This window comes from Monodelphis domestica, chromosome 5 (genome assembly GCF_027887165.1).
Source record: "Monodelphis domestica isolate mMonDom1 chromosome 5, mMonDom1.pri, whole genome shotgun sequence".
Lineage (NCBI taxonomy): Eukaryota > Metazoa > Chordata > Mammalia > Didelphimorphia > Didelphidae > Monodelphis > Monodelphis domestica.
This window is the reverse complement of record NC_077231.1, coordinates 113,776,580-113,792,143: the sequence shown is the minus strand read 5'-3', so window position 1 is coordinate 113,792,143 and position 15,564 is coordinate 113,776,580. Positions and strand designations below refer to the sequence as shown.

General features: G+C 40.4%; 1 protein-coding gene across 1 annotated transcript in view; it reads left to right on the top strand.

Moving 5' to 3' along the window:
- TSPAN11 (tetraspanin 11) overlaps window positions 1-15,564 on the top strand; it is a 190,584-nt gene extending 175,020 nt beyond the window's left edge. Inside the window, exons 7-8 of the mRNA XM_001372627.5 lie at window positions 240-326; window positions 11,389-15,564. Coding sequence (XP_001372664.4) covers window positions 240-326; window positions 11,389-11,448 — 147 coding nt within the window. The 3' untranslated portion in view covers window positions 11,449-15,564. The remainder of the gene's footprint in view (window positions 1-239; window positions 327-11,388) is intronic.

The following is a 15,564-nucleotide window of genomic DNA, read 5'->3' as shown; positions in this document are numbered from 1 at the left end:
ACAGAGACCTAGGTCAAGTAATTTGCCCAGACTCACAGTGCTAATAAGCATTGGAGCTAGGATTTGCACTTAGGGCTTTTGACTCAAAGACTAGTGATTAGTCCCTATACCACAACTGCCCTTATGAATTCCAGAACACAATTCTTGAGGCCTTTCCCAATTACTAAATGGGTGCTTTACCCTCTTCTCCTCAGACTTCTCCCCTATCACTGAACACTTTTCTTTTGTTCCCTATGCAGGGTGGCTGTATCACCAAGTTAGAACATTTTCTGGCTAATCATCTCCTACTCATGGGAGCTGTTGGGATTGGAGTTGCTTGCCTCCAGGTAGGTCTGTCCCACTGTATCACAGTTTAGGATTGCCTCAGCCTGACACCACCAAATTAGAAAAGGAATTCATTTCGCCTCTGTGGATAGGGAGAGGACTATTGACCAAACAAAGAAGAGAGATGATGATGAAAGCTAAAACGCAACTTTAGTTATAGCAAATTTTAAACATTTTGAGCAAATAAAAGCAATGAATCAGAATTGGATTGTTAATTGAAAAACAGTTAATTGGGGGAAAAAAACCTTTGCAACAGATTTCTAGATAAAGGTCTGATATGCAAAACATAGGATATAGGAAACTGATATAAAAATAAAACAACTGGAGCCATTTTTCCTTTGTAAATGGCTGAAGGATGTTAACAGGCAGTTAAAACAACAACAACAATAAATCTTACCGGCTATCTTAGAAACAATACTATGTACTGGCAGAAAAGCCATAATATGGGTGAGACAATGGGGATTTAATGATTTGCCAGGTCATTCCAGCAAAGCTAGGAAGTGTCTGAGGTCAGATTTGAACCCAGGACCTCCCGTATCTGGGCCTAATTCTCAAACCACTGTGCCAATGTAGCTTCCCCTACAGGAAGTCATCAAAAGAAGAAATGCAAACTCAGCAATTACATGAAACAAATGCTCTGAATCATGAACGGTAAGAGAACTATAAATGAAGACAACTCTGAGGGAGCACCTTTCATCCATCAGATTAGCAAAAATAACAATTATTGGAAAGGCTTTAAGAGGACAGTCACACTAATTCACCACTGGTGGAATTATGGATTGGGCTAGCCATTTTGGAAAGTAGCTTGAGTCTATATCTGAAAATCAGTAAGCATTTCTTAAGCATCAGGCACTGAGCAAAGTGAAGACAATACAATGAAACACTGAAACCTGCCCTCCGAAAGCTTACATCTTATTGGGGTTATAATATGGACCTAGATTTGTATGTACAAGGTATATAAAGAATAGAAGAGGCCTTTTACTGAAGAGAGCATTCAAGCTTAGTCATGAAAGAACTCAGTAATTCTAAAAGGTGGAGGTAAGGATAGAAATGGCACAAAATGGGGAGATGTTCCACTGCATGTAAGAAATGGTAAGTAGACTAATATGACTATGTCATGGAGTATATGGGGGCAGGAGGAGTAATGAGGAAAAAGACTTGAAAAATCATAAGAGACTGGGTTGTAAAGAGCTTTAAATACCAAATGGATACATTTCTATTGGGTCCTAAAGGTGATTTGGCTGTCCTTGGGCTTTTATTGAATGGGGGCAAGGAGGAAGAGAATTGGACTGACCATGTCCATAGACCTATGCTGTAAGAAAATCACTTTGATGACTGTGAAATTATAGATCAGAATGGGGAAAAACTTGAGCCAGGGAGACCAATTTGGACACTATTTCAGTTGTCCAGGTAAGAGGTACAAAGCCCTAAACTGGAGACAGCTGCCAAATGACGTCTTAGAGAGACGAATTGCAAGCTTTGGCAACAGATTGGATGTTGGGTGAAGGAAAGTAAGGCGTCAAAGACTGACATCAAGGTTGTAAATCTGGATTCTTATAAAGATAGCGATACCTTCAGCAGAAATGGTTAATTCAAGAGAAGATTGGGATTAGAAGGGGAATGCAGGGGAAGGAAATGTTGAATGTTGAGCATGATGGAACATCCAATTTGAAATATTCAAAGACCAGTGATATGGTCCTGGAGTTCAAGTGAAAGATTAGACCTGGTATATAGAACTCAGGGTCATTTAACCTCTCAGTGGGACAAGGAAATTCCCTAAGACTTTAAGTTGCAGACCAATTTCTCAGCAATATTGGTAGAGACAAGCTCCTCGCCAATGAAATCCTAGATCCTCCTGGCCCATATCCCCTCATCCCAAATACAGAGCTGTACTCCATTCATTGGATCATTTTGCCCAAGTATCCTATGAGATCAAATATGCCTCCTTGCATTAGAACAACTAGTTTCCCTTGTGTGTTCATATAATTTGTACATTTTTATGTAGGCATCAGAGGCCATGGGTTTTATTACAAGTTTCTTTCATGGATTTTTGTCTCCTTTGACATACTGGGTGTTGTTTCTGTTGAACTTCTTACATCGTAGCGATGTTTTCTAATTTTTTTCTCTTCCATCATAGTCAATGTAAAGTCCTTTTCTTAGCTACTCTTACTAGGCACACTTCATCCTTGTCCAAGAGACTTTCCCTTTGCACACTTATCTTTGAGCTAAGAGAATGTTTGCGTATGATTCATCTTACTGAGAATCTTCCTACAACCCATTCTCAGCAGAAAATACCAAGAAAAATTAAAAGAAAGAAAGCTAAAATTTTGGACCACTTGTCCAATTTCCTTTAGTATTTTAGAGGTAAGCAGGGTTTGAAGCTAGGGATACTGAAATCTTTGGCATCCCCCCCCCAAAAGGATTCAGATGGTTTGAAGAAAAGCCAGAGAAAAGAGAAGGGGAGGCAGGAGAAGGAGCAAAGGCATTTGGAAAAGAAACTGGGCAAAGGAGCATAATTTAATTAGGCCCTATGAATCTAAATAGTATCTCCAAGTTCTGCTTACTGCATTCAGGACTCTGAAGGGAAAAAGATGAGGGAGGAATAAGGAGAATAAAGATAATGTGCTAAAATGGAAATGGGACTAGACAGAGTCAAAAAATCTGGGTTTACATCTGGACAATATTTTTTGCCAGCTTTGTGATCTTAGGCAAATTACTTTCACTGACTCAGTTTCCACATCACTAAGGGGAAGAAGGGGGAGTAAACATTGTAATTTCTAAGCTCCCTTCTAGTTCTAGATCTATTATGGCATGAATCAGATTTTCTAATTTCCAGCATGGACTCTTTCTGATATTCATAGATGCCTCTGAATTCATGTTGCCCTTTCCCCAGGTACCAAGCAAACATCAGGCTGCCACAATTGCATGGTATTGACTCAAGTACTAAATCCTCCTTTTCTGTACTAACTTTTCTAGATAGCTGAGGAGGAGCAACTGAGATCTGGACTCTCCCTAAGGCTCAGAATATTGAGGCTATTCATAGCTTGCTGAGTCGAATCTGTGCTTCCTTGGCAGTGACATGGGCAGGATCAGTAAAGGAGATCCTCTCTGAGGCAGCCACAAACTTTCAGGCTCAACCAAGGTTCCAGGAAATCTACAAAATCCAATAAGGTTGCTCAGCAGCTCCCCTCATTCCTTACACTGAGGGTGCCCCAGCTGCTGGGGGATAAATTAAATTAAGTCTAAGTGGGTCTGATTGGAATTGGCATAAATCAGATTCTCAGCTTGCTTCCAGCCCCATCCTCCTCATACTTCCTCTAGCCTTAAGGTTACACAATGTGATTAACATACAGGAAGAGAGGACAGAAAGGATAAGTAGAAAATGGAAAGAAAACACGGAAATCTAAGGTCAGGCAGGGCAAGCAACAGATGATAGGTTGAGCAAGTGTCCAGGGTTTGTAGCATTTGAATCACAGCCTGTTAGAACTAGAAGGGCCCTTAAATACTAATTACCTAATTTTTTAGAAGAGACACATCAGGTGGATGGAGAATAGGACTACCCTGGGAGTCAGAAGGACTTCCACCTCTGACACTAATTATGAGAGTTTGAGCCCAGCATTTTACCTCAGTAAGTCTCAATTTCCTAATCATGAAATGGGAATAAAAATATTTTCACTATTGACCTTAAAATATTGTGGTGAGGAAGGGATTTGGTAAACTGAGAAAATATTTGTCAGATGCTTTACAGACCATAAGGTATTTTATATATATCAAATGTCAGTGTCATCGCTAATTGTGCAACCGTGTGCAAGTCACTTAACTCTTTTTGTCTCCATTTTCTCATCTGTAAAATGAACTGGAGAAGGAAATGTCAACTACTCTTGTATTTTTGCCAAGAAAACCCAAATGGGGGCATGAAGACTCAGATATATGAAATAAATGAAATGACTCAACAACCACAACAGTAGAAACATAAAGTATTATTTCCAGATGAGGAGACAGAGGTCCCTGACTGGTGAAATGATTTTTCCAGAGGCTCAGCTCTTTGATACTCCTTTCTTCACCTTTGAAAACATGCAGATTTCCAGTAAGCCACTGTAAAAATGTCCTTCAGCTTCTGAAAGAACCCTACTGCTAAGTGGAACTCCCATTCCCACTTGGATTCTACTGGCCTCATCTTTTCTCCAACCTATCCCTTCCTAGAGTCTCAGGTTGGGTTGCCCTCTGCTGGCTAATGAGGACCATCTCAACTCTCTTGTTTCCTAAAAGAAACCACCCAGAGAGGATCAATGCCCTTCATTTATGTCATCTTTTGCCCCGAATTTTTCATTGGATTTAGAAATGAAAAGGACCTTGGAGAGCACCTAAGGCAAGCCCTTCACTTTCAAAATGAGTAAATTGTGGCCCAAAGACATCAGTGGGCTTTAAAAACCAACTCATCATCTACCTACAAAGCTGATTCTTTCTACTACATACCAAGGTGTAGCTGGCCTAGCTTTAGTTCCTGTCATAGAACAATAATGAGGATAGGGGAGGGATTTGGGATTGTATGGATACAGGAAACTTCCAGATGAGTAAGTTTTGCCAATGCAGGTCAGCACCTTCTCTGAATCTTATAATATCAGAAGTTGCCTGAAACACTGAAAAAGTTAAGCGTCTCTGATAGGGTCACACAGCCAGGGAGGACTTGAACTCAGTCCTAACTCTAAGGCCAGCTCACTATCCTCTGTGCCACACTGTTTCTAGGAGGATAACAACACACTTTTCTATTGTCCTTTAAGGTTTATAAAGCACTTCCTCCACAACAGTGCTATGAGGTCGATAGTCCAAGTATTGTTTCCCCATTCAAAAAACATGTTGGTAAGTGTTGGTAAGATTCAGAGTCACACAGCTGGAAAGTAATGGAGCTCCTTTTTTAGTTCAGGTCTTTTGACTTCAAGAATAGAACTCTTTTCGTCCTTCCAAGTGACCTCTCAGGTGGGACAAGGCAAATGGCAGGCAGTCTCTTTTGACTGTTCTCTTCCTAGTTTAGAAAGAACCCCTCATCCATCAGGCAGCTACTTGGATGCCCCATCATTCTGGAGCTACATTCCCTCGTCCAATAACTCATGCCTCCAGGATATGTAGCATTCAGTACTAGCCACTCTAGCAAATTCTTTTTTGTTTAATCACTGACACCCAGGATTCAGGCTTTATTGTTGGCCATGACAATTGATTTTTGTGACACACAGCTGAGTTTGGGCTCACATTAACTCAAAGCCTCTTCCTTAGTTAATTCCCAGGAGTTAGCCTTCCAAAAAATAAACATATTCATATGCTTGAATGGATTTGCAATCTCATCAAAGCAGCATTCCATTCCAGGGATACAAATTGTGCCCCATCCATGCCTGACCATCCTTTGCAACTCTCCTCCATGCTCTCCCCAAAGTTCACCACAGAGAGGATGTTCAACATGGTAAAGGAGGTCTTCCCTGATTTCTCCTGAAGGGTATCCTCAGAGAACTCTGGCTGTCCATGCGTCATCCCTAGCTCTTGCCATTTGACTAACCCATCTTCTCTTTCTGTCAAGCTTCTCCTTGATAGCCTCTTTTATGCCTATTCTTCATCATTTATGCCATGAGGCCTGCTCATACCTGCTATGTGCCTTCATTGCTCTCCTCAAGCTATAGTTGTTTGGGGGCAGTGGTATTCTGTGTTTCACTGCTATATGGCATTAGGAATAGAATGTTAGTGTGGAAAAGATAGTATGGGATAGTATGGCAAGATGGCCTTTGCTCTTATGGGAAGTTTGGGTTCAGTAAAAGAGCCTTACTGCTTTCTGAAAATAATCCAGGCTGCTCCCCAATTCTTTTTCTGCTCTGGCCCCTGCTAATTGTCCATCTGAATTGTCTACCCCAGATATGAATGTTATTGGACAAACTCTATAGAAGGCCCATTCATATGCATGTTCAAATCAAACATTCCTCATCTACTTGGTCTTCCCTATGTGGATGAGCAGATCAGAGTTCTCCAAGCAATTACAAACTAAAGCTTGATACAATTGCACATCCACAAACCACACTATCCATCCACAAAACACCCCATCTTGAATTGGACTTAGCCCTGATTCCCTCCAACACCAGTGGGAAATGCCTTTGGCAAGAATACACCTTTAGGCTTTACCTGATTTCAATTATCAGAGGGTGACTGAGAGGGCTTATTTCTTTTGCCATATCTTACAAGTCTTGAGTGATCTTGAGTATGAATGGGAGAAACGGTCTAGCCATTTGTGTAAAAAAAAAAAAATAGGGAACTTTTTTTCTACTAAATCAAATCAACAAACAATGTCACACTCTAATTCAATTTTTTAAAAAATTTTAAGCCTTTACCTTCCATCTTAGAATCAATACTGTGTAATGGTTCCAAGGCAGAAGAGCAGTAAGGGCTAGGCAATGGGGGTTAAGTGACTTGCCCCGGGTCACACAGCTATTGGGGTATTGGAGGCCATATTTGAACCCAGGACTGCTCATCTCTAGGCCTGGCTTCTAGTCCACTGAACCAACTACTTAGATCATTGGCTATGCCTTTTTGTTTGCCCTGAAAAAAAAAACACATTCTTTTGCTCAGACAACCATGACCCCGAGGACATATTTTTCATATTTTATTTCCAAATCTGTATTTAAAAGAGACAACCTAAAGTTTGCACTATTCCATTTAAACATACCTCTTTGTTAACCAGAAGACTGTATATTCTTTTAAGATACAATGTTATCAATTGACATTTTAGTATATTTTGAAACTTAGTAAAAATAAAAAAGTAGTTGTTATTGCCAAAACTTGTGAGCTGTGCTCAATGGCGTGTTAGCAAAAATTCAAGCATTTTTGCTCTAATATCTGTATTTTACATTATTGAAAAATACTGTATAATTCCAGGTTGAAATCTAAAGAATAATTTGTCTTATTAGTAATGTGCCACATTACTTTAAATCAATCACATTGCTGTATGTTTCTTTGTATTATTTTGCCAATCCATCAGACTAATAAATTTATGTTACTGAGGGAAAAAAAAACCATAAGTAATATTAAGCCCTTACAGAGCTTAAATAAGGCAAGCTAGGGGCTGGGGATTTGAAGACAAATAAAGCAGTCTCTATCCTCAAGAACCTCATAATCTAAAAGGAGAATGCCACAGGCACACAAAGAAGGAAATACAAAGTGTGTATAAAGTTATAAAAGGCATTATGGTATAGAGCAGCGTTGGTGAAGACATGGCACACATGCAGAACCGGCATTCTGGAAGCTGCTTTGTTCCCCCTCTTCCCAGTGCCTGAGGACAATTTTTTCATGCTCCACCCCTCTGTCCAGTCACCCAAAGCAAGCATTTTCTCCCTCAACTCTCTCCAGTAATTTGGAGTTCCCAGGCAGCTTGAATTTGCCCTCTGGGCACTAGAACTCTGAAAAAGGTTCACCAAAGAGGGATAGAGGATAGAGATGAAAGTCTTTCAAGCAGGAAAACAGGTTCACATTCTGCCTCTGATACATGCTTTCTAAGTTTTCTTCCCACTCTATCATCTGCTGATTCTCATTATGTTGTTTGATACCTTATAGACCCTAAGAATATAGAAGGAGAAACCATCCCCTCCAGAAATGTAGGCAACTCATCTAACTTCTTAGTGCTCAGGCAACTCCCTTTAAATTCAAGGTTACAGGTGACTTGCTGGTTTGCCAGGAGGGAATGTCTACCCATGGGAGAAAGTTACCAAGAGCATTTCCTACATGGATGGAATCACAGGTTCTGACTTCCTCTCCTCTTCCCAAACACCCACATACTTATACTAAGTCATTTCAAAAGGGAATCACTCCAGAGAATTAAGAAGGATGTCATGGGGGAAACATCGAGCTATCTGAAATGGTAGAGCTGAGGAGGGAATGTATCCCACACACTAAAGACTAACCACCTACCTTGATCTTGGGAAAATGACCAAAGAGCAGACGCTATGTGAGCACTAAAGAATAATTTGAGTGCTCCACAAGCCAGCACGGGTTCATTTAAAACATAGTAGGAAGTTGCTGAAAAGCAGATTAGGTTTGATATAAGAAAAAAACTTGCTAAATGTTTAACTGTCCAAAAAACAGAAATGAGCTACCCTTGGAGGTGGTGGATTCCCTCTTTAAGGAAGAATTACCAACAAAGATTGATTGGCCATTTGTCCACAGTGTTCTAGAAGGAATTCCTGGGCAGACATAGTTTCAGATAAATAGCCATAGAGTTCCCTGACCCTTCATGGATTCTGTGATTTTGAAAAGCCATACAGGGCTAACTTAATTTTCTTTTTAAATAGGGTGACCAGTCTGATAGACTGGGAGGGGGAATCTTTTACCCTGTTGTTGTTGTTCTGTTGTTTTCAGTCATGTCAGACACTTTGTGATGCCATTTGGGGTTTTCTTGGCAAAGATATTGAGTCAATAGACTTATCCATTTCATTTTACAGATGAGGAAACTGAGTCAAATATGTGTGTGCATGTGATTTTATAGTTGTATATTTGGATATTATAGCATATAGTTTTTTTAGTCTTAAAAATTGTATTTAATTAATTAATTTAGAATATTTTTCCATGGTTCCAAAGAACATGATTCATGTTCTTTCCCTCCTGTCTTCTTTCCCCCCCCTCCCATAACCAATGAGCAATTCCCTGGGTTTTACATGTATCATTGATCAAGACCTATTTCCATATTATTAATATTTGCAATAGAGTGATCATTTAGAGTCTCCATCCCCAATCAGATCCCCATCAAACCATGTGATCAAGCAAATGTTTTTCTAATGCATTTCTACTCCCACCGTTATTTCTCTGGATGTGGATAGTATCTTTCTCATAAGTCCCTCAGAATTGTCCTGGATTACTGCATCCAGCACTCCTCCTATTCCACCACTTGGTTTGCCCCCTTATAACTCTTATAGAGGTTAGGAGGCATTTGACAAAAGAAAATATATTTGTAGATAATTTAAATAAATGCCAAGTATAATATTACAATCTCTAAGAGAATTGATTAAAAGGCTGATATCACCCTGTCTGGTTTAACATAATTTTATTGACTTGGCATAAAGACTAAAGCTTTACTTTTGGAGGTGAAGAAGAAATGAATTTGATTGCCAAGTCAGACTCTGTGACCCTGGACAAGTCATTTAATCTCAGGCTGTTTTCTAATCTCTAAAATAAAGATGTGAATATATTTATACAGCTAATATTCATTAGCCTTTACAAAGAGATATTTACTTTACAAAGATATTTCAAGAACAAAGTATTAACATTTTCCCCCAATACTTCAAGGACATAAATTACTCGATTATACTTCCATCTCTATGGGACTCGGGATTATAACTGAGCTCAGTTCTTAAATAGTATCGGTTCCATAGAATTCATGTCCATATAACTTCTTACCCACTTAGGGCAACAATGCTATGTTGGTAGCAAAACCTGACCTGGAACATCAAAATGGCCTCCTGCTTCATAAGGTCATGGAATCTCCAGTCATTTCTTCCTAAAAGTAAAAGGAACAAATGCAGAGGCCAAGGGCCAAAGTCCTTTGACAGATACGTGACCTCAGAGGGTTGAAGACCCTGCAGTCTCTCCCCTTGAAGAATGATCTCTCGCTAGATGCCTTGAGAAGAGTCACTGTTGTACATAGAAGTGAAAGAAGGGATTTGACAGATCGTAGATGAAGGCAGTGAGAGAGTAAGGAATGGAGGATGACGACCAGGCTCTAAGCCTGAGCAACTGGGAGAATGGTGGTGCTTTTGACAGTAATAGGAAAACTTGGAAAAGTAGAAGGCTTGAGGGGAAAGTACTGAGTTCAGAGGGAGAGATGGAATGATAACAGGTTGTGATGAGATCATGGAATTTCAGAGTTCAGAAGATGAGAATAGATTGGCATCCATAAAACCCCAACACCACCAGCAGCAAATCTAAGAATCAGAGACATTTTCCACATATCACATGTTATTCTCAGCTGCCCAACAATCCCACTCCTTAGGATTGCATTCCCTTGCTATTTCCTCTGTCCTCACTTATATCCTGAGGCCATCTGTGAACGTCACTGAGAAAGACATGCCTATGCTTCTTTTTATTCGGGTGACGATCAAGAATTTATAAATTTATGATTTTTATTTTAATCCTAATAATGGTGCCAACTTGGACTTCTAGCCTGAATTCTTTTCCTATAATTCTGCTCATTCATCACTCTAGCTAGCATCCTTAGATGTGAAGCATCGAAGGAAAGATTAGAGGGTGAGGGTGTAGAGAGGAAGGACTAGAATTATTCTCATTTTACAGATGGGATAACTGAGGACTTTCCCAAATTCATAGCTGTCACTTAGTTGCAAGTATATCTTTTGTCTTCTGTACCCTCTTATGGCCAAAACTGCATATCACTGGCTAGATAGTTGGGTTTGGTTCCCAAGTCCAAAGTTTATTATGTGAGTTAAGAGACATCCACCCCCTCTCTCTGCACATGAATTTCCTCACTGGTTTATATGGATTGGGTGAGAAGGACTAAATATTTATTAAGAGCTTACTATAAAGCAGACACTATGATGCTTGGGGTATAGATGTAAAGACTAAAATGTCTCTCTCTTCAAGAAGTTTCAATTCTTTTTGGCTCTGTTTCAAAATCTTGGTGACTCAGTAGATTGAGAGCCAGGCTTAGAGATGGGAGGTCCTGGGTTCAAATGTGACCTCAGACAATTACTAGCTGTGTGGCCCTGGGCAAGTCACTTAACTTCCATTGCCTAGCCATATCACTTTTCTGCCTTGGAACCAATATATAATATTGATTCTAAGATGGAAGATATGGGATTTTTTTAAATAAATAAAATCTGATAATGTGGCAAGGTGAAAAAATACAATCATAGGGAAAGTGTTCTTGGAAGAGCTATATGAAATCTCTTAAACATGACTGCTTAGAAACACCTTAAATGGAGGAGCTGTGAGAGGAGGCATGCCATATGGACAAGCAGCATCTATGGCCAGCAGCTTCAAAGTTCTAATTCCTCCTTTTCTTTTTTTTCCCTTTCTCTCTATTAGATATGTGGGATGGTTCTCACCTGCTGTCTATATGGACGGATCCAGATGCAGTCATACTGAAGTTTGAACACATCATCTTCCTTCTGGTTGGAGAGGTTTCCAAACCCTAGAAGACCAAGCTTCCAATATCATCTTACATGCTTCTTCTCTTCTAGAGCCATAGAGTCTTCTTCTGCTAGGTGGCAGCATGACAATGGCCCCAGTCCATGTTAAAGTGCCTGAAGCCATGCCATCAAGTATCCTGCATCCTCCTTTATGTCTGTGAGACTGAGGCTTCCAAAAACCCTGGCATAAGGGAAAACTTTCTTCATCCCCTGAAGGAAGATTGACCTTTGATCTTTGCCTTTGGTCGCAAAAAAAAAGTTCCAGATGGAGTGAGGATAAGAGTCTTGATCACTGATCTCTCCTAACTTTGGAACATAGAACTTTGTAAGAAGCTCCCCCTTGCTTTTTGCCATATGAATAAGATTTGCTACATGTGATTCCCCCTAAGGGTCTTTTTTCATTTTATTTTTTAATTAGCAAGCATTTATTTTCTCTCTCCCTCCTACCTACAATATGCCAAAGGAAAAACAAATGACAAAAATACCTTGTAATAAGTATTCATAGTCAAACCAAATTCTTACCTTGATGATATCCCAGGGAAATGTCATTTTGCATCTTTAACCTGTAACCTCTTTGTCAGTTGGTGAGTAAGTAGCACAGATCATCAGCCCTCTGGATGCATTGGTGATCATTGCACCCCTAGAGATCTTCAGGCTTCCAAAGTTGTTTGACTTTATATTGTTGTGGCTATTGCATACATTGTTCTCCTGGTTCTGTTCATTTCGCAGCATCAGTTCATACAAGTCTGACCAGGTTTCTCTGAATCCGTCCCTTTCATCCTTAAGGTTCCAGTGTACTACTATAATTTCCCCCGTTGAGATGCAGTTCTAACATTTAGCTACAGCCACAACTTAGTGAGAAATATCACAAGGTCTTCCTAGAACAAGTATTACCATATAAATGCTATTGCACTCCCCCAGGAAATGCAACCTAGATGTAGGGAGTAGATATCCAAGAGTAGGAATATCCTGAACTTTGGTCTGCCCATCTGTCTGTGACCTTCATGAGCTATCATCCAGTAAACGGAACCAAAGTTAGAAGGTCATAATGGAAGTGGGTAGAGGCCAGATCCTGTCTCCATAGTCCTACAGGAAGCAATTCTAAAGCATAGTCAACTTTCTCTTATCTGAGGTTAGATTATCTATTTGGGGGTTATTTTTCTTTCTGAGCCAGCTTTCTCTGAATGCCCGGGATGCCCTTTGGTTGCCTCTCCCCGTGTTCTAGCCACTGCAAGACCATCAGCTCTACTAGAACAGGCCTTAGAAATCTCAACGATTCCAACTCCTTCATTCTATAATTTAGAAAACAAGCCCAGGGAAATTAAGTGATTTAAGTCAGATCTACACAGGTAGCAAATAGAAAGGGCACAATCTGAAACCAGGTCCTCTGGGTCCAAGCCTTGGACTCTTTCCCTTTTTAATGCTCCTAACCCAAAGGCACCACAGAGAATGGACTAGAAAACAGTAGTGAGAGAAGTGCCTTCATACTGTTGACAATGAAGAGACCAAAGTGAGTCCTAGCCCTGCCTCTAATTCACTGTGAGACCATGGACAAATCATCATTTCTCTGAGCCTCAGTGGCCTTATCTGTGAGGGTCCTGGATGATCCCCCCAGTATATCCATGTATCTCAATCCAATTGGTCTTGTCATTGCTTGTGAAATTCCAGGATGATGAGAGGAGTTTAGCGATTTTTCTTGCCCCCTGGTCCTCACCACACCAAGTACCACAATAACAATGGTTAGTCCTGATGCTTCTCCCTGGGGAGCAAGGAGAAGGGCATGGGGGTAGCACCATTCAGAAAATAGTATCTTTACCAGAATAAGAGGTATTTCTTAGGCAAATGGAAGTGGGTCATAAGAATAGTTTTTCTCCTCCTCTAGTGCACCATAAAAGACTCTCACCAAATATACTGGTAAATATTTAACAACAAGTTCTCTGAAAAAAAAATGTAAACATGACCCACTTATAAGTTTAACCTGCATTCTTTTTTCCATCACTTTCTTAAGTCTAGACAATCAGCAAAACAATAAATCAAGCCCTAATTCTAAGTATTTGCCAGTTTTCTCTGAAAATTAATAAATCAAGAACCTACAGGAGCCCCTCCTCTCACCTTAAGCTCAGTATTTAAACTCCCCTTCCAAATTCAAAGCATATAACTACCCTTTGGACCTGAAAGCTAACAGTCTGGTGGCTTTATTTACCAAATCCCAGAGGAACTGACTTCCTCACTCCTCACAACTCCTTTGATGAGAAGCTTTTCTGAATTCAGAGGCAACATGTTATAATAGACAAATCACTGGACCTAAACTTGGCAAAACCTAGGCTCCAAATCTTGCCTCTGATACATAAGAGCTGGGCAAGCTTTGGAACCTCTCTAGGTCTCAGTCTCTGAATCTGTACAATGAGAATGCTGGATTCAATGACCTCTAAGGACCCTTTCAGCCTTTACTCTATGAACCATGTCTAACCTGAGCCCTTTGTGAGACTGCAGGAGAGTATCCCTTTTGTCAGTCCTATCTTAGAAGTGTAATAGATGATATTTGAGGGTGTATATTGATGGATACTAGATAACTAATGGATCAGATAGTTATCTTCTTTTGCCCACTCTCCTCCCTCTCCACCTCCTGTTTTCCTCCCTCTTCAGAAGCCTTTCAGTCTCCCCTCCCCCTTCTTCAATCTCCTTCAAGTCACTCATTGTGAGCTGTGAGGTTTCCATGAAATAGTTTTTAATCTTCTTTGTCAAACAAGGGGTTTATTTGGGGAAGACAGGACAAGGGTGGAAGATAAGGTAAGAGGAGTAGGATATCCCTATTCTCTACAGTGAGTGTTGGATTGGAGGATATTGAGAAAAATGGCAATTCAGTCTCTAGCATGAAACAGAACCAGTCCGAGAGAGATATAAGAACAATTGTCCTTCTGCCCTCAAAATCAGCCAGGTCACTTCCAACTTGATTATCTCAAGTCCCGGAGATAAAACTAGCTTCTTCCTTCACCTCAGCCAGCCAACCAAAAGCCTTCAGCTTCAGTCACCACCATCAGCCAAAGACCTCAAATCCAGTCAAACTGTTGGCTCTTGCCCCCAACTGTTTCCCAGTCATATTCCAAATGGAATGTTCATTTGACTGACAGATGATCAATCTCCAGCTTCTTGTCTTGCTGCATGCATGCCTCTACCACAGGAGGATGGCAATGAATTTCATGTATTTGCCACCACTGGTGTTTCCCAGAGGGCAGAGATGGCAGATTTCACCTGTTGAGCATGAGTATTTGGCCCCACCTGTTCTGTGGCCCCCAAAGTATTTTCAGAAACCTTCTCATTCATACCCTCTTTGACCTTGGCCACTGGCCCACCAGCTTTGACCTTCTGTGACAAAGAGCTCTCTGCCATGGAGCTATGGCCTTGGAATCTGTTCCTAGGGGTGAGTTATTTTGTGGGAATGTCCTTTTCACCTCACTCTTTCAGTGCCTATAAATCCAATCCCCACCCTGCTTTCCCATTAGCTATTTTAGGAATGCACTGCCAAATACATTCCTATCCACCTGTCTCTCTGTGTCTTCCTTGTGTTCCTTTGCTCACTCTTCTCGGCAGAGCCAAGGTCACACTCTGAAAAAGCCATCCCAGCTGGAAGGGCTTTGGCATGGGCTCTGCTTTGGGAGAAGAGACAGGAAAGTGTCCCAGACACAGTTACATATGTGCGTATATTGGTATATACATACAGATATGTACACACGTATGCTTATATATTCACATGCATATACATTTATAAGTATGTATAGGTATATATTATGTGTGTATGTATAAATCCCAGGTGACTGGTCTGTGTCCAAGAACTAAGCATAAGATAACCCAACTAAAATGATGCCAACCAAATACACTATAGAAATCTGATGACACTGAATGTCAGTTGCAACAACTTGCTTTATGAACTGATATGGTGCCTTATGTACTGTCTAGAGAGATATTTTTAAAAATATTCACCTCTTCTCCTTGTCTCTATCTGGTATAAGCTGATAAATCGATGCTTTACACAGAATAGGAGAACCTATAATAAAGGAATACTATCCAAGGA